Raw genomic sequence first — 20,366 nt, forward strand, 5'->3', positions numbered from 1 at the left:
CTGACCAAAGCGCATTCAAAATGGATCGTCTGCCTGGAAGAGAAGGCGCACTCGGTCACCCAAATAATTTCCAGCATGAGATAAACTGCAGAAAGTTACAAGTACGTAAAACTTTCCCTATGTGTGCGCACACGACAGCTTTTGTTCAGGGTTCCTTCTCTTGCCTGTCAGGTCTTGCCTTTCTACCTTAGGCCTCAGTTCAGACTTCTAAGGATGCACATTACGGCTATTCCCCGTCATGAAAATGTGGATTTTTTTTTTTTCTTCAGTGAGAATTAATAATAGCGTCAAGATGATGAGAGCGATTTCAAATAAAGACTGAGGTTTAATTACTGGATGGAATTCCAAACAAAGCGATTGGATCACGTCTGAGCCGTCAGTCCTTCATTCTTTCATAAAGCCATTTCTTGCTGTAATTTGCAGCACGATCATTAGCATAGTCTAATATATCTCAAAAGACAAACATTTCTCACGCCGAACCCAGACAAATCAATTGCAGCCCGCTCATCTTACCATGGCCACTTTTCCAGGCGTGCCCACACCAGAAAAAACAGTGCATTTCAGCAGGATTAATGCAGAAATATCGATCAAGTAGTAAGAAATATTCCTCAAGTTATGAACAGACATTTCCATAATGTTTTTCTCCCCTGTTATTGGGGTGGGGCTGGGGGGTGGAATAATTCCAAACGATATCCTATAACCCTGGTCTCTCTCTTTACATGACATGCCAGGAGGCCTTCAAGCATATACTCTTACTTTTTCCACAACACAGAAGGTCATTTCTGCGACCTTTAGCATTTCATGTTAGCTTAAACGCCAAAACGGTTTGTTTTGTTGTTGTTGTTGTTTTTTTAGGAAAAATAAATCTGGTGACTTTGAAATCTCTAAATGCAATGTGAGGTAAAACGCAAGGAAATTTAATTTCACACCATTCGGCGCTTTCCAGAAAAGTGGCCAGGTCCACATGATGCAGCTTCCTTTTATACTATCTGACCCTCTGACGAACGATAGATGAGATAAGTGCTGTGGGCTGTTGCATCCATTAGCTGCCTCACTTTAAGATAAAAGGCCTCAGATCCCCACTGGGACACACGGGTTCAGGACTGTATTACAATCACTTGCCGCTACAAACAGGATATAGTATCAACTTTTTTCCCGCCCCCTCCTTTACGCATTTACACCGTTAAACCACTTTTATCTCCAAAGTGGATTAGCCGCTTGACAGCAAAGTAAATCCACAGAAAAGCCCGGTGACGGAACACCGGAACAGTCTGGAGCTGTCCAACTCGCTGAATTTGTATGCAGTGCGTCTGGCGCTCTCCGTGGTGCTGAAACTAGGAAACTTGCTTCGGTTTAATGTTTTTTATCTGGATCTTGCGAGTAAAAGTGCTGCATGTACCTCACTCCTTGCAAACCTACATCAATGTCTAATCTGTTCTCAGTTCAAAGCCAGACAGATCGATTTGTAATAGATTCAAGCAAAGATTAATCGGTTCAAAGCAACACACTGGACTTTCTCACTCTATACACAGGGGGCAAAAATGGTCCCAAGGTGCTTAGGGCAGTGTCAGATGAAGGTGCCTGAGATTACCTATGCTTCATGATGTGGTTCACGGCGCGTGGTTCATTTTTGTATAAATTTTAAAGAAGCAATAAGAGAAAAAAAAAAAAAGCCATAACCTCAAAAAATACAATTAAAAAAACAACCTCAGCGGACACTGAGTCCATCTTGTCGCGCAACAATGCTGGCAACAAGAAGACAAGGAAGACATCTGAGTCTGTCTGATAGCCCTTACTTTTGGGTCGTTAGCAGGCATCCACATCCCCAAAGTCTTAACGACTGCAAATGCAGCGCAAAGCAATCAATCGCCATCAACACACAAGAATATTCTGGGGATGGAATAATTGATAGGCTGTCTCCTGGTGCGTAACGGAGAGGCTGCGGTGATTAAATTCTGTTTAACATCTTGGTGGGTGAAAGGGAGGTGGTGATAGTGGGTAGTTTTACATCATCCGCGTGCATATCCGAGCAAGGAACCTAGTATTGACATCCACACACTGTTTGTAACATGAGCGAAGTGTTGGGGCGAGGTGGGCTATTATTTGACGAGCACAGGTCAGCGATTTTTGCACAGTCGCGCACCTGTCAGTCACTCGGGAACAAAAGCAGACAATCCTACACACACACACACACACACACACACACACACACACACACACACACACACACACACACACACACACACACACACACACAAGGGTACACAAATAATGAAGTGGCGATAACTGAAGTGTGAATGTTCAGCTTGTGATCCCTACTAGGCAAATCCATAGAAATCATTGATGTGCATTGTACGTGTACTTCGTACCTTAACAGACACCGAAACTACTGATCGGCTTAAACAAACAAGCCAAAGTGGGAAAAATGATCTAAAATCCTTTTAGGTCGACATCACTGATTTCTCATTCAAATATGATTTGCAACTTGTGCCATATAGCTTATGTCCTGAAGAAATTTCAGGACTTAATATAACCTCAGCGTTTAAAAATTCTGGAAATCAAAAGTGAGATGGAACACCTTAAGATTAACTAATGGCAATCCAAAACCCCCACAAACCAAACCAAACCAAAAAAACAACCCACTGACGTGTGTCTCATCTCTCCTTGGACCTATACGTACGGTCCAGGCTACTTGTAAACTACATGACATCAGTGAGGAAGAAGGGGTGTACTAGGGAGCTGGTGAACTGGGCGGGCGCTGTTGCACGTGTTCTGAATGGGGAAGACGGGCTCGCATCGCATTTCTCAGGTCCAATCGATCCCTGCTCGGGAGGAGCGACGGGAGAGCAACTATCACTCCTATATCACTATACCATCACTCTCATCAGCATCTCCCCGGCGACTATAACGCCTCTGTGTGACAGACTCACATAACGAGATGAACTTGTGCGGAGTGTCATCAACCCGGTGTCGCTTTGGGGGAATTACGCACTTCTGATGACTTTCTCCTCAGTCTGGTTCTGAGATGGGACTCAACGAGATCATGGCAAGTTGGAGCACGTCCTTATTACGCGATCCCTGTCTTCTAGCCCGGTTTCGGAGGGTTGGCTCTGCGGAGTGGCAGCATATCTCCTCACTCATTCTTTAGCGTGTTTGTGCGCGGGTACCCGGACGGAAGACTTACTAGGATTGCCCTGTTTGGTGTGAAAACAAAACGCCTTGGAGTTGAAACAGAAAGTGGCAAAGCTCTACTATCGCCTCACCTGGACTCTGTACAGCTACCAAAGATCATGCCATCGCGGTTATAGATTTGGGTAAGATGTTTTACCCCCTTCTCTTTAGATTAAATTAGTATAATTCACGTTTAAGTTCTCTTTGTCTCCTTCATAACGCGCGGTCTGTAGGCTAAAGCGTAAAGGCTAGGGTCGGAGGAGGACTTTGTATGTGGAACATTTTTCTATGTCGAGCAGGGAGAGAAGAGGTGGCGACTGACTGGCAAACTGAAAGCAACTTTGCTGCTGTTTGGCTCAGAGCGCAGCGGACACGCTTTGCTGGGGAACGATGTGTTATTAACAGCATAATTTTCATAGAAAACCTCGCCGATCTCCTGATCACTCATGTCTCCTCATTTTCATAGCTTTGCGTAAAAGAATGGAACACGCGACGAGCCCGTTCAAACGGCCGTCCGTCCTGTGATAATGTGCAGCGCGTGCCGTTAGAAAGATCGCGGAAAAATGAGGTGAGATTGATGCAGTGTTTCATCACTGTGAGGTTAAATAAGCGATCGGTTCCGCTTAGCACCTATTGAGTGCTCCGCCAGGCTGATCCGCTGACCAGACTCTTTTTGCTCGCCTTCTAATCTCTTTGCATGGATTGAGATCGGCTGGGAATAGCGGGGCGCGCGCAGCTCAGACGTAGAAGAGAGAAATGAAGTGCCGCCGGGTTCTCCAAGCAGATTGCGCACGGAGCCAAGGAGGTGTGTTGCAGAACCTAATGGCCACACTCTATTGGGCGTACACGCACAGAAGCGTCTCTCTCTCTCTCTCTCTCTCTCTCTCTTCTCTCCCTTTCTGTGTGTGTGTGTCTTTGTCTAGTGCACACACACACACACACACACACACACACACACACACACACACACACACACACACACACACAGCCCGAGTGGGGAAAATTACTCGGTGCATGTTAATGGGCGCAGTAATGAGACCCAACCCCTATCGTGTTGTAATTGTTAGTCATCCTTGTCTCCACCCTCCCTCTCCCTTCCCTTCCCATCCCATCCCCTCCGCCCTCCCTCCCTCTCCCTCCCTTCGCGTGTATCCCTGCCCGTCCTGTGGCTCGGCTCTGCAATTTGTACTGTATTGTGTAATTATTTCCCCATTGTTTTGAGTGCGCCGGTAGTGGCACTCCACAGAAAGCGGTGTCATTAGTGTGACAGGGCCGACAGGCGAGGGAGAGGGGAGCCTGGTGGAGGGGATCGGTCTGGAGACTTAATTCTCATTGACAGTCACATTAACACAGGAGCAGCACTCTTAATCCTGTGGAGATTACTCTCTCCAACCTGACTCCCTGTCACCCACCCATCCTCCAGGGGCTCACTTACTCACATGCTGTGACAAACACCTGTAAGAGGGTGGCACTCTGATATCTGTGCGTCTGTCTGCAGTGGATGGCTTCTCCTCTGTCTTTGTCAACCTTTTCCACCCTTCACCCCTTCTGCCTCTCTTCCTCCGCAGCCCCCCTCCAGATCCACGCACATACACAGTTTTCACACACACAATTTTATCATCCATACCCTTCCCTTTTCTCCCCCTTCCTCTTGTAGCAGGTCCCAGTGATGGGACAACAGGTATCCTCTGAAGACTATTCTGCTCTACATGTCTCAACAACCTCCTATCTACTTACCCCACAGAGAGCTGATTGGGATGACTGGATGGGAATGAGGTGGGAGGGATGGATTGTGTGCATTTGTGATTGTGCATGAGGACACAGCCAAGCAGAGAGGCCACGACAGCGAGGAGGAGGAAAGGGAGAGCAGGGGAGGCGAGAGAAATGAGCTGGAGAGACAGAAATGATGATGCAAGGGAAAGATGTGTATGTGCGAAAGGGAGAAACAGAAAGCCTATATGTGAAATGACGTGTGTCTGTAATAGCAGGAACTCTGCACAATGGCATCTTGTAAATCTGTGTACTTGTTTATGTGTGACGGAGGGGTGAACACTGCATATTTGAGATGATGATAATCTGTGCATGTGTGTAAAAGGTGTTGTGGGTGATATGTGAATAAGCAAGAATTAGACATGTAGGACTAATGAGGTGACAGCAGCGTGACAGATTGGAGCTCACCTCCACATGTACGCACACACACACACTGGCATAAACAGATTTCTGTGATAAGTGGATTCTTCCTGACTAAGAGGAGGAGGAGGACAAGGAGTGGTAGAAAAAAAAGACCAGAGAAGAAGACTAGAGAGGCATGTCACTGTCCATGTCACCGGGAGAGGGATAGGGGAAAGGACCCTCATTTGTAAATGACAATGTCCTGGACAGCTTTTCATTTCAGGCAGCTTCTGGGGATATTGAGTCAGAAAGCATGAATAGACGTCATGTAACAGCACTGGAAAATAATGCCGTCACTCATCGTCATGAAACCAGGCTCAGTGAAAGCAAGCTCTAAGAGGACTATTGTGTCTTCTCAAAAATATGAGATCCATGACTTTAATGGAGGAAGGAGCGACATTAGATCAATAAGTAAGAGTGTGGTATGCATCTCACTTTTGTTTCAACCACAAAACCACAAGTGGACAGAAGTCATGACCTGTGGTGAAAAAAAGAGCAAAGTTCAGCTGGTGCTTACAGGCCAGGGGGATAACATTTGATACATCATTAACTGTGAAAGGTGGCTTAGAGTAGAATGATATCCAGAGTGTATCTATCGGTTAATGAACGATACATCAATTCAATTCAATTCAATTCAGTATGTATAGTACCAAATCACAACCTCAAGGCACTTCATATTGTAAGGTAAAGACTCAACAACAATACAGAGAAAACCCGGGCAATCAAACAAATCCCTTTGAATTAGCACTTGGTGACAGTGGGAAGGAAACACTCCCTTTTAACAGAAAGAAACCTCCAGGAGCCATGCATCACACGCTTCACTGTACTTTCTAATAAAAATGACCTCAAACAAACATTTTATCAGATTATGAAAGCATTTTAAAGCATCTCATGTTTTAACGTTTTCTTTCACACAGCAATCATTTTCTCATAGTAGGCTCCAGCTGGTCCCGGCAGTAAAGATCTCTTGTTGGAGGGCCACAGTTGTTCTTTACCTTTCATCCTGTCCTTTGTCAGACAGTCAATCAGTTGAAGACAACAAGGCCTTGGCTTTTCTGTGTGGTGTCATAACACCAGCCCTCTGACTAAGTCTAGCAGGTCTTGCATAGACTGGTAGCTTACACCGCCACATGAAAACTCCTGCTGTCCAGCTCAAGAGAAATGGTGAAAGACATAGCCGTGTATTTCAAACTTCTCACTTGTCTTGAAAATAGTAATTTGACTAGGAGTTATTGGATTATTGTCCACTTTGTGTCAGGAGCTTTTAAAGAATCTGTCATGTACTACTGAGGGGTTATTTTTTTAAAACAGCTGTTTTGCTAGTATATTTTGGAGTAATTCATTTATGTTTTAATTTGAGTCACTTCCAATTGGAAGAGAGTTTCGAGAATGCCGTCATCCCTTTGCAAACACTGAAAATAACTCCACCTTACAGCCCTCAAGGTGATATTCTCTGTAGCTCCGACTCACTTTGACCATGACAAATCTCCCTAAGTGATAGTAATGATTGTAATTGAACAGGCACAGTTGCAACCCACAGTGCTCTATCTATCACCTTGGATGCAATATGCTGCTTCCACTTGTGTGTGTGTGTGCTTGGATTTTTTTTTGTGTCCATCTGTGTGTGTCTCTTTGAGAGACTGCGTGTCCCTGTTCGCGGCCCCTCTGGCAGCTGGCAGATGTGCTGTTAACTGTGAGCGACAGTGTGAGTGTGTGAGTGGGATTATGAAAAGCTCCCACTGTGCTGTGCTGCCCGGGTCCACTGTAAAGCCGCTGCGAAGAAGCCGTGTGGCGACGGCAGAGCCTGGGGCGGTCATCACAGCAGCCCTCAAACAACGCAACAGCTCGTGAGGGGGAAAGAGGGTTTCACCCCTGCGGGATTGGAGCTTTAAAAGGGAGAAGTTGTGAAGAAGAGGAAGGGATAAAAAAAACAAACAAAAAAACCCCCACAGAGTTGAAAGAGAGGAAGTGAGAGAGACGGCCTAATGCGGGAGCTGAATGGGATGCTGAAACTGAATGAGTGTATAAGAATTCAACAGGGAGGAGCATGATAGTCATGAGACGGTCAGAGGAATGTGTGTCTGTGTGTAGGGAGTAATGGGAGAGAGAGAGTAAATACCCCAAATCAATTCAACTTAACCGTAATTTGCTGTAAATCATGCATGAAGTGGAATTGCGCAAGCGTGCTATCTGTTGCCCATATTCCCCTGTATTGAACAATATATTATTTTTCCATTGGATCTGGGGCCCTCTAAAAAACATAGCACCATGGGTTCATTTAAAAATGTGTTTCCTCAAATGCATTTTGTGGACTCAGAGACAACAGCTAACTCACGCACAAGGACACTAATACATTTGTGCAATCTAAAATCCTCCTAAAGGGTTTTATGTGTGGTGCGAGCTTCCACATGGAATCACAGGCACTGGTGTAATTGCATTAAAAATTTCCTTTGTTGGTAGATCTGTCCCTGATATCTGTGTATGATCCTCACATAGAATTGCTTTGTGAGAGTGTGAGGAGTTTAAAGGCCCCGCCTGTCTCAGGGGAGCACAGTGATATGGTGTCATGCCCCGAAGACTCAGAGACAAATTAATTCACTTATTGACACTGCTGACACGTCTCAGTGACTTTGTAAAATGAACAATTGATCCCCCCCCCCCCCACACACACACCTCTCTCATACTCTCGGCCTCTCTCTGTTTTCTCTGACTTCTTTTCCTCCTTTCATTCCTTCCACTCTGCTATTTCCACTGTCTACAACTCTTTTATCTGTAAGCTGCTTCCTTCCCCCTGCTTTCACCCTACACGCACCAACCTCTCTTTTTTAATTTGACTGGCCAATTGACAGCCATGGCACGTATGGTAATTAATATAATTACACACAAGCTGGTCATTAACAGGAGTGGGGACTGAAATAATCAAGATGTCACTTGTCTGCATATCTGAGTTTCAGTGGGGATGTGCTCAGACAGCAAGAGAGTGAGAAATAACGTGTGCGTTTGCACGAGTGTGAGGGAGAAGAAGGGGAAAGGGAATGTGCTCCTTTACCCGTGTGTGTGTTTGTGTGGGCATTTAATTAAAAGAATTGTGTGAACGAATCTAGCAGCCCAGAGAGTGTTCAGAGAGTGTTTGTCCAGTGCTTTTTTCTGGGTCAAAGCAGTACGCACAACTAGAGGCCAAAAGCTCAAAGAAAATCAAAGCCAGCTCCACATCAAGGTTTATTTTCCATTAATCATAATTTGGGCACAAAACAAAATGAATGGCTGCTGCTCTCAGGGGACTCTCTGTCAGGGCCCGGGTCTCCTTTTGTTTGGCTCCAGGCCGCCGTTCAATACCAGCAGCCACAGAAGAAGGGTCCAGTCAGAGTTAGCAATACACTGCAGCATGCACACTCTGCTCTTGACTCTTTCATTTTCTTATTCTTTGCACAGAAAGGTGAAGGGTTCTGTCACTTTATTACTACACTAGGTCATGCTGTGTCCTTCCTGCCTCACTGTGGTTAACCAGTTTTCTTCTTCATATAAGGCTTCTTCTATGGCTTGGGGAAAACAAGAAGTATATAACATATACTTACAATGAAAGCGTAAAGAAAGAGAAGAGAAAACAGACAAGGAAATATGTACACAAGACTAAAAAGTTGCTTTCCACATCATGCTAAAACCATGCAGACACACTGAGTGCACGATTACTAATTTGGCACTGAAAAAACCGCGGCCGTGAAAAGCTACTTCCTATTTGTTTCTGTGCACGACACGATGAGTAAAATGTGAAAACCTGCTATGCAATCATTCTAGCACGAAGGCAGATCAGTTGCGGAAATGGAGAACTTACTGAGCGAGCAGAGCAGTACATAAAGATTGTGCTTCACCCCCCTAAATCACAGTCTCTACTTGTTCTTTTCTTCTTCTTTATCACAAAAGCAAGCTATGGCTAGAATAAAAGAGGAGTAACAACAAGAGAGAAGCATCAATACTGCAGATACCTAGTTTGTCTCGAGTGGAAAGGGGGGAAGAAAAGCTGCCAAAATGGGTGTGGGTGTGTACAATCATCAAAAAGTGTCTCCTATTCTTTCCTCCTTTCCATCCATCTTCCACCGCTGAGGGACACTGACTTTTAATGGCCTTTTATTGCTTTATTAGGGTGCGGCAGATTTACTGCTGGACCGTGCCTCTGTCTGTCAGCAGCTCTGAGGAGGATTTCTCTGATCTATGTTGGCTCAAGCTGGCTGTCTAGGTTTTAAATGACAAACTGAGGAAACCAGGGAGTGGGCCTTGGCCACAGACTTGTTGTATTAGTGAGCTAATGTTTATTAGCCTGTTAGTGCCTACGCTTCATCCCCTTTTGTAAAACAACTAACAGCGTACTCCCTCTCCCTGCCGCCCAATTCAGTGGAAGAGGATGCTAAAACACTTTAATGACACTTGTTAGCAATGTGGGAACATGACAGGTACATTTAGCAACCTTAGAAGTGCGTCTGCTGAGTTAATCTAACTGTACAACAGGTGTGATCTGCATAGATGGGTGTATCAGTAAAACGGCATGTTTGTGAATGGGTGACATGTGTACACCAGCTTATGAGCGGCATCCAGACTCCCAGGAGTGGCTGGTCGCCTGCTGCAGCACATGAAACGTATAGTGGGACTCTGATCATTTCTGGCTTTTATCTATGGAAGTGAAGGAGTGGAAAACAGTGAGGGAGAGGAAGTAAGATAAGTGCTGAAAAGAAGGGGATGTAGAAGTTGGCAGAGAGAGAATGAGAGCGGAGCCAAAGAACAACCTTGGAAAACACACCAAAGAATAGAGACACAAAAATAGATTCACTCTCTAGCTTGCTGCACATACCGCTCTAAATACACGTATATTTCTTGGCCGCCGGATTCTGAGACGATAGTTTGTGCAACAAGGTGGGATTTAGACTTAAGTGCAGGCCGATCAATTGAGTCATAATGGTACCTCAGTGCCAAGGCCATTCTCTGAACTCTGCAGTCGATACCAGTGCCAGGCAATGGTCCCAAACTCAAACTGTTGCTTACAACTCTGTCTCTCCTCTCTCTCCGTCTCCTCACCTGGCCATTTCAGCAAATGTGGGGTTTTCCATTTAATTGCTTGCTGATTTATTGGAGGAAGAAATACAGTGGAGGAGGTGTGATGTTGCGGGTGGATGACAGTAAACAGATTCAGTGTTGCTCTGTATCTTTCAGGTGCCTTCTGACCCCCCCACCATAAAATATTTATAAGAATCATGTGCTATGACGTAGTATTAATCCTCAGCTGCTGTGTACCTCACACAGAGACCTAGTGCAGATTTTATTATGCAGTTATGCACACTGTCATACTGATTCTGCCAAAGACTATACTGAAACGCCTGTTCATAATATGTTAACAGTACAAAACAAACTAAAACAAAGTAATTTAGGATTTTAGGCATCAACTAAAAATTCTGTAGACGCTGTTGTTAATGTGAAAACAAAACATGCCTCAGTTCTGAAGATTTTCTGAAGGGTGGCCAGGATTTTATGCGTGCCCTTCATGTGTCTGACTCACATGCGTAATGTCTGACATTTTAAGATGTCTTCTTCATTATGAGTTGAAGCAGAGAGATTGTTGGGGTGTCATTAGAATTTGCAGTTGGGAGGTATTGAAAAAAGCAGAGATGCTGATCTGCACACTGAGGAGAGAAACGAAAAGGCACAAACGCACACACACACATAGACACACACACATAGACACACATGCACGGAGGCAAGAATCCTTTGGCGAGCAAGGGTGAGGAGGAACAAACAAGAAGCAGGAAGAAAGTGAGCTGGGCAAAGGAGGACAGACAAATGCAAAAGGCTGTGCCATATGAATGCATACCGCAGTGTTAATTTAAGTTTGTACATTGTGCCTCACTGTGTGTAATAAAGTGCATTTGTGTGTGGGCACACACCAGCTCTATCTGCCCAGCGACCCAGAGGAAATGGCAAGGAGCACCATGCCGTATTGGTTTTAGAGCTGAAAGCAGACAAATATATAGAAGCAGAACATTACACATCCTAACTGAATGATAATACTGTGCATATCGGCAGAAATCTGAAACGCTTCACGTAAGATTCCACTGGGCTTTGTGCTTTTGCCCGTTTCATTTTCAATATCTTTCCGCCTTAGGGAGATGCACTTTGTTTTACACTGATATGCTTTTTGTCTGCTTGGTCTTTGTCTGGGCAGAGAAAATCAGCATACTGAGATGCTGGTGTGATGCTTGTGTGGTCTACAATCTTATTGTGTTGTTTTTTTGTGTGTTCACATTTATTGGAGTTCACCCAGAGACCACGTTCATGTATCCGGTAGCTCTACTTTTCTGTTTTCTTTGAATTTTGTATTCTATTTAAATAGTTTTAAATTCCAAATAAACCACTAAAATCCAATACTGAAAACCAATCTTGCCTAAGTAAAAAGAGTCTCATGAAATTGAACATATTCCACAAAAAAAAAAAAAAAAGAAAAAATAATTTTTTTGTTAGATTCTGTTCAAGGTCCTTGTATTATCTATTTGCTGAAGAAACAGTACACAAAGCTCCTGCTAAATATGTAATTTGCAAGGATTATTTCTGAAAAGAATCACAAAGAAACAAAAACAAGACAAATAATATACTGTTTTTATGTAACTGATCACGAGGATCTGTCCATACATTATTTGGCTTGCAGTGATGTATGTGCAAGCTATTCATGTAGCTAATCAAATAAACATGCACATGTAATATAAATGTATATTTTATAAATATATTTTAAACCCATAAGATCCATTCAGATCTTACACAGTTAAAAAATGCATATTTATTTGTAATATTGATTGCACAGGGACAAAATGTTTATGATCTGACAGCAGTAAATATCTAGCATTTAAAATAAAGCCGCAATTGGCCCAATACAGCCAACATAACACAAACAGTCAAACCTAAACAACTATCATTGCCTCTCGCCGTGTAGTGTTGGGCAGACGAGCAGCATCTTCAGTCTTGGGGTAGTGTCAGAGGAAAGGCCTTGGGATCATAAAAAATTTAATGTGCAGTTCATAATGTGAGTCTATGCTCATTTAATTTTTATGTTAATTTCATCCTGCTTATTTTGATTGTGTTACTTTATGTGTTAGTGAAATGTGCTCAGCAGCAAGAACGCTCAGCTGTTGTTAGTTGCTGAGAATTCCTTCGTCCAAACCACCATGTTTAATGGATCGCCATCATCTTTTTGGTGGCTGGCGAGGCAAACATCAGCCTGTCAGTCAGTCGGATGGCTAAACTATCCCGTCAATAATCTGAAGCAGACTTCAACAGATACAAATCTCCTTCTTGTTTCTCATTCATTTTTAAAAGACATTATTAATATTACAGAAAATTTCACAAAGCCTGCCTATGAACACTGGTACATACAAAGCAAGAGACACTGAAGCTATCAAATAATGGTATGGCGCCTGTTTTTTGCAGTTCTGCCGAGCCGCGACTTCCTGTGCTGCCCTGACAAATGATATAATCTGTGAGTGACAAACAGCACGGTGTCACGGTAAACCCTTCCTGCGGGAAATGTCTTAGCCTTTTATTTCTGATGCACAGCAAACATCTTTCCTGATGAGGTCAGAGACTGTATGCGGTATAATACATGCAAGTATAATTTTGCAAGTTCACGGGTGCATGTTCGTGATTGTGCACGCGTGCGTGTAGAGCACGGGCAGATGATGCTGTTCGGATGCAGGGCACACAGGATGTATTTGTGGCAGAGGTAGGATCGTCTCATTGCATGACATTGTGTGTCAGTCCTGTGTGTGTTTTCTGCAAGGAGTGACACAACCCAGGCCTCAAGACCTTGCAGGCGCCTGGTGAGGGAGGATGTGGAAGTGATGATACAGAGGCAGCGATTATTTTAGAAAGAGTGAGGCTTGATGTTCTTAGATAAATTTGAGGATGTCGTTACACTGTTTGCTAAAGTGTGCATGTCCTTCCTGCCAAACACAACAAGCTGATGATGACCAGCTGAGCCCCACGCACACGTCATCTTGCTTTAACATAATGTCACCAGAGACTTTGGCCTTTTACTGCAGTGTGTATGTTTGCTGATTCACACACTTATTCACAAATAGATACAAATAGATCTAGATATACAGTATATATAAGGTACATTTATTACACAGTTAAAAGGCTACAATCTGTGATCTGTGTGAGACACAATAAAGGTGACAGTATTGCTGTTACTGATGGCATATTTCACTGAGTCCCAGTGGGCTGCATCTGGAGACCACACACACACACACACACACACACACACACACACACACACACACACACACACACACACACACACACACACACACATTCATACATATACACATGCACAACTGTGCTCTCTTAATGAGTGTTTCAGAGAACAAAGCTGATAAAAATGCATGCCATAACCCAGCCTTTAGAAAGGAATGTGAAATAGTCTTGCATGCAATCGTACAATCATGCAGTGTGCCTGATCCCTCCACACAGCGCACACAACTTGGATACTGTACTAGAAAAAAAAACAACAACCCAAAGACACACACATACATATACATAGACAGGAGTATAGATACTGTGATACAAATATAAATTGAAAACACACAAACAATATCTGTTTGTGTGTATCTGCCCTCTTCTCTCTAACCCATGCTGCTGCTGCCTTCAATGATAATTCAATAATAATAACTCATTCACATGATCTTTTGCTCGCTTTCACTGCCCAGCTACTTTCTCACTCTTGCCAAAGCAACCTCCTGTTTTCATGAGATTCATGCCCTTTGCTGTTTGCTTCTTTCCCACTAGGGGGCAGTGGTACTACATAGATGGCTGCAGGTGTGGAGGGAGTCCTATCTACTCGGGAAGTTTCTCAGCATGTTAGCGGACTGAGCTGCATATCAATGAGTTATGATGAATAATGAAGGTTCGAGGAGGGAGAGAACATTTCGTTATTAATGTGAATCTGTTGTCTTTCATTTAGATTGCAGAGTTTGTCCCTTTGTAAAGAGAGGTGTGTTGACACACTCTTATGGCGGGATGGTAATTTACTCAGTGTGTGGGTATGAGAGTGTGCAGACAGCAACATGCATCAGTAGCTGTCACTCAGCTGTAATTAGAAGGGCCTCTCTTGCTGTCCTTAGATAGGCTTTGAATTTACTTAGCAAACACTGTGTAAATGTGCTCTGTGTGTGTGTGTGTGTAGAGAGAGGGAGAGAGAAAAAGGCTGTGTTCATGGCTTGTTTGATCATCTGATTTGTTGCAAGAAAATGTTTTAGACTGCTTTTTTTTTGGCATGTTTCTGTTAAACAGACCTATTTTCTACCCAGTTTAATTTTTAGTGTGTTACACGCGCACGTTTTGAGTTTTTTGATTAGTGTATTTACGCACATGACAGAGTGTGAGGGTTTGTGAGGGAGAAGGGGAGAGACGTGTGATGTCTAGAGTGGGGATCACATTCAGCCTGGGGGTAGGTGAACCTATTGTAAACAATGGATCTGACAGAATCTGGGCCTTCACATCTCCGCCCCCTGTGCATGCGGGTGTATGCTTGTTTGTGTGTGTAGACCTTCATGCAAGGCCATCCGAGGCCACCGAGGAACTCCAGGGCAGCCTGGCCTCTCTGACTGAGCATGTCTTTGTACCTCCTTTCTCCAGAGCCTTCTTCTGTTTGAGGTGAGGAAAAGGTGGAAGCAGGAGGAAGAAGAAAAGGAGGAGGTCATTTGAGGTGGTGCGCGTGAATGCAGCCATGGCCTGTAGCCGCTGTTCATAAAGAAGCCACACAGTGGAAGCGAGACCAAAGGAGACAGATGACCAACAGGTGAGATGGTGTCCCGCATCACCTACTGGCAAGTGAAACACATCTGGTGCTGCAACTAATTACTGTTCTGTGGTTTTTGTTAACTAAGTCATTGTTTTAACAATAAAACAGAGTAATTATATGACTTGACAAGTTCCTACAATTCAAGGTAACATGGTGAGACGCTTTCATTTTTTTCCCTTAAATTAACTGATAAATAATTAATCAGTAGATTAGATAAATGAATAACTTTATTTTTTTCCAGCAAATCCAAAGTTCACTCAGTGTAGCAGCTCAGATGTGAAAACCTGCCTAAGTTAAAAGCTTTAGATTTGGGTTGTTTACCACAAAAAAACAAACAAACAAACAAGAAATTGAAACAATTCACCTTTGGCCTTTTTGGACATGTTTAACAGTATTAACCAGCTAATCAAGAAGCAACAGCAGAAAAAAAGTCCAATCATTAACATAGTGATTAGTTTCAGCCTCTTACCATGTATTACTGTTTCTGGGTTACACATGTTTCTCTGCTCTAGCTCTTGTAAAGTCAGCCCTTTTGTAATTTGCAGCTCCAAGAAGAAAATTTGAAAACTTTATACTAACAGGATGCTTTTAGCACACAGGTCCCGCAGTTCCTATATCTAAGTCTTCCTGTAGTATGTAGGAAGGACATTTTTTGCAGGCCTAGTCTGTTCTCAAGCTTCTCATTGCTTCCTTTGACCTTTGACAGTTACCTCTCACATTGTTTCTGCTTCTTGGAAAAAACAATATTTTTTGTGTGCTCTGCTGTTGCCTCCTGTTTTTTTTTCTCTTCTTGTTTTGGGTACAGGTTGTGACCCCTCACGATGACCTTTTCCTCCTCTTCTCTTCCATTTGTGCCTCTTTTTGCTCCATTCCCTCTCTCTCTCTCTCAGGATGAAACTGAGGGGGAGGTCAGCTTGGCCTTGGCAGGTGGCCTTCCTTGTTGCCTTGGTGATGCTCTACGTTGACCCAGTGTCTGCTGGCAACCGTAACCATCGGGGACCGACAGGTACACCAGGTCTCGATCCAAGCTCCCCTTCCAACACCAAGAGAGGTTAATTACACTGTCACTTCAGAGGTGTAACACATGTTCCCTGAGCCTGTCGCTGACTGAGCCATCCACGTCCTGGAGGAGGGGGACGAGCGGGCACAATTTGCTCCGTTTCCCAGCATGACAGAATGTAATCTAGACAAGACCTCGTTTTAGTCTTGGATGCAAATACGTCTCTATTTGAGTGATCCAGCCTGTACAGATACAAATGGCACTTAAGCTGTCAGGGGCTGTCAACACAAATAGATCAGTGTGGGTGAGATCTGATCTATTCAGAGTGCAGACATGCAGCAATTCGGGGCCAACGCTGTGGTTCTCAAGAGGCCTGTTAGTGGTTTAGTGTTCGCAGTGCCATAAAACAGGGTGTATGCCTCACGCTGAAGAGACCCGTCGGCTCATGACTTCTAATCCTCAGGCTTATAATTGTCAATGCTCACATTAATATGCACAACTCTGCAGCCCCCGCTTAACTAGAAGAAGAAGATAGAGACCATGGCAAGCGCTGACTTAATTCAGGCCTGCGAGCTACATCTCTACTCTAGCTTTAATTTCCATAAGTCATGGAGACAAGCCACCCTAAGCAAAAAAAAATAAAAATGACCAACACAGTCTTATTAAAATTTCATTGAGGCTGACAGTTGTGCTGAGTCACAGCATCTTGTGCTACAACTTGTTGGCGGCAACCTCCCCTGTCACCTCTTCCTCGCTCTTAATTATGACAATTTCTTTAATTATCTCAGTTTCTTCACTATTGCTGCTCGCGATTTGCAAGGTGACCTTTATATGCCACAGAAAATGCTACCAGCATCCAGTCTGTTCACTGGCTGATGGCATTAGTTTCCTTTAGACAGAGAGGAGGCTGCCTGCTTATGGCAGGGACACTACTAATTGCAGGCCTTGTGTGTTGTGAAGGTCAGCATCGGTGCCTGCCCTCTTCTTAGTTTCTTTCTCGCGGTAAAACAAGATGTCTTCCTCTGAAACTGACTCGTGCTTTTTATTTGAGGGTTTCCTCTAATTGCTGGAAGTTTAGGACTTTTCAGTGATGAATACAACATGACACTCATAATGCCGAGGCTGAGGAATAATTGGCTGTGTGTTATGAGGGCTGTAAAGATTTTCCAGAGGCAGTTTTACTGCTGTTTTGTTTTCCTGATCATTCAGACATTTGCTTGTTCCTTGCGGTTGTACCATTTGCTTCCACATGGTGGCTCTATAGGTCAAAAAATAGCCAGTGTTGGCTCTCGGGCAATCGGTATTTTTTCAATCAAGCAGACATAACACGACTAAGTGTTTTTAGAGGAAAGGAAGAACATAATCTCTGTAGCTCAGGTTAACAGCACAACGTGCAGATGATTCATTTGGCGCGGTTAGTAGCCGTCTTCTTTGCACACCTGCAAGACACACTCAGCACATGAGAAAGATCATCTAGCATAAGTCTTGCCTTCACAGCTCGTTTCTCAGTTTGCCCCCTCATGAGCAGAACAAAGCTGTGTAGCAACACATACTTGAACACAGCTCCATTTTTTAATGCTATTCCTTTGGACACACACCATTTTTTCTTTTTCTTTCTTTTTTTAAAAAGGCAAATAGAGAAATTCATAAGCTGCATTACAGGAGCAGTAAATGTGATCCAAGACATACCAGTGTCATGTACTGTTGAAACATCAGCCTTTCTCAATGGTAAAGTCATTGTCTGCGCTCATACAGCAGTGCTTCGCAAAAATATCTGAAATTCTCTTTTCTTTTCTCGGTTGAATGCTTGAAATTAGATTATTTGAGATTAAATTCAATCACTGCCTTGCAGAACTGATATATTTCCATACACTCTTATCACAGCTTGTTATAGCACACTTAATCTGGGAACCCATCAGCTATTGCCTGATATGCAGATATCTGTTTACAGAGATTAGAGGGTGGTTGGCAAACCACACATTTTGTTCTTGTGGAACAGTTACTAATCTGGCAACCCATCATAAATCAATTTATAGCATGTTGATGGCTCTTCTTTGCCCACCCTGTTCATGCCAGGAGCCTCCTTTTAGCTTTAAACGGTCTCTGTTAGACTTAAACAAACATTACGCCACATCTGCATGTCCATCTCTTTGAGAATACTGCCTGTTTTTGCCTCCCCTTTAGGCTGTTTCTAAGATGACTCCTCAAAAAACATACCAGGCAAGGTCAAGGGAGTAGGATTTATTGGGGATACTTTTGTTCCACAGAAGCACCTGTTGTGATATTTAACATAAATCTGTGTTGGGCCTGGTGTGGACTTGTGAGACATTGATCCTGTCAGGATTGATGGGTGGTGCAGGCCTGGAGTAGAGAGGAGATGGAGCAAAGAAGGTTAAAGAGTGGGCTCAAAAAGCAAAAAATAGGAAGATATGGAAATTTAAAAAAATATAATTTTTGAGTATATTTTGTAAAGGAGAAGTTATGAGACCTGGTCTTGTGAGCTTGCTCTGTTGAAACTTAAAACTTGACCTGTGCGCTCTACCAGAGATAGTCAGTATGTCTTTGCTAAACTGGCATTGCTGCCTCTGACAGATTTGCTAGATACCTGGCCTTTTATAGCAATGTGCATGCTTGTCAGGTATTGACAAGGGATAGACACAGTTTTTTTTTTTTTGATAAATTGTACAGTGCTGCTGCTTGCCGGTGTCTGTCAGAATACATCAATCGCCTCGCTAACCCATCAGTTCAAGGGAGCTCCGTTTGCCGGCCGCCCGGCTCTCTCCCTTTCGCAGGAATAGAAGCGTTTAGCCTTGCCAAGTCTTTTCATCTCAGGCTCTATTTAACCAAGATGGCCATAACAGAATGATTTAAAGGCAGCACTATGACATTAGATACACTGTTATTGTATGTATATAGCTGGAAGCTGGCTGCTCACCACATGAATTTTAAGCAGATAAAGGGTGAGAAGCAGAGGCTGAATGGGAAGGTAAAGGGCTCAACTCTGAGGGCTCACAGTTGAGCTTCAGTTGTTAATACTCTTACTGATACTGTTCTGATGATCAGACTCCTTTTTTTGGTTCAACTTTATTTTGTTTCTTCTCAAATTATCCTCTGAAAATGTTCCTTTTAGTGGTAAAACTCAAAGCATGCAAATGCAAGCTAACAAGTTGGGCAACACAGGACAGCACCAAAAGAATTTGATGATAATGAAGGCAGAGAAACACATTTGTGCACATATCCACATGCCACCGGTGATATGGAACAATAGGTGAGGAACAAAGGGAACAGAAATGAAGTGATGAAGCTCTAAAAGCATGATAAGTTTTTTTTGTGCAGTTAGTTTCACAGCAGCAGGCTCGACTGTAGGGTGCAGGTGAACTACATGATTTCCTACACAACTGTTGTACTGTCGCTTTGAGTCCTGTGAAACAGACTTGGTTTTTATATATGAAAGAAGAATCAAACAATTAAAGTTTCATTATTTTACTTTACTTTTTACATCAGGATGCACTATATTTGGTTTCACTGAATAGCTCGCACTAAGAGTGGCTGTCAGATTCAGCCTTGTGAAAACAGGCTTTACGGGAGACTTTTTGTTGAACTCTAACCTATGGAAGCCCGTTTCCGCCACTAAATAAAAACAAAAAAGCTAGTATCCATAACTCTAAATTTCGAGTTATTTTCTCGAAATTTCGAGTTAGCTCTGCCAATCAAAAATATACGTGAATGAGGTCGCTTTCTTGTTACCCGGAAGCATATGGCGCAGAGGAACGCGCACTCAAAAACGGATCCCAACAAATTGGCGCTTTCGCGAGTACGTTTGCTGATAGTAACACCATGTGATTCAGCTAATAACACAGGGATTTCATCATTTGTGTAGCCAGGCTGAAAACACTCAGCAACCTGTGCATTCACGACTGGATGTAATACCGGTAGCTTAGCTGTAGCATTTGTAGCTGAGGGCTTCAGCTTCCGGGTAACAAGGAAATGACGTCATTCACGTAGATTACTGATTGGCAGCGCTAACTCGAAATTTCGAGTTACTTTTCTCAAAATTTTGAGAAAATAACTCGAAATTTTGAGTTATGGATCTTTTTTTTTTTTTTTAGTGGCGGAAACGGACTTCCATACTAACCAGATTAAATATTGTAATAAGATTTTGGTGACACGTTGGAAGCATTGTGTGGA

General features: G+C 43.4%; 1 protein-coding gene across 1 annotated transcript in view; it reads left to right on the top strand.

Moving 5' to 3' along the window:
• Positions 1-2,792: 2,792 nt before the first annotated feature.
• tafa4b (TAFA chemokine like family member 4b) overlaps positions 2,793-20,366 on the top strand; it is a 37,650-nt gene continuing 20,076 nt past the window's right edge. The window contains exons 1-3 of the mRNA XM_085456035.1: positions 2,793-3,314; positions 15,013-15,175; positions 16,069-16,184. Of these exons, the coding sequence (XP_085312161.1) occupies positions 15,096-15,175; positions 16,069-16,184 (196 nt within the window). The 5' untranslated portion in view covers positions 2,793-3,314; positions 15,013-15,095. The remainder of the gene's footprint in view (positions 3,315-15,012; positions 15,176-16,068; positions 16,185-20,366) is intronic.

The sequence above is a fragment of the Copadichromis virginalis genome, linkage group LG5 (assembly GCF_057382275.1).
Source record: "Copadichromis virginalis isolate Kocher_CV1m ecotype Utaka linkage group LG5, C_Virginalis_male_GT1.1, whole genome shotgun sequence".
Classification (NCBI taxonomy): domain Eukaryota; kingdom Metazoa; phylum Chordata; class Actinopteri; order Cichliformes; family Cichlidae; genus Copadichromis; species Copadichromis virginalis.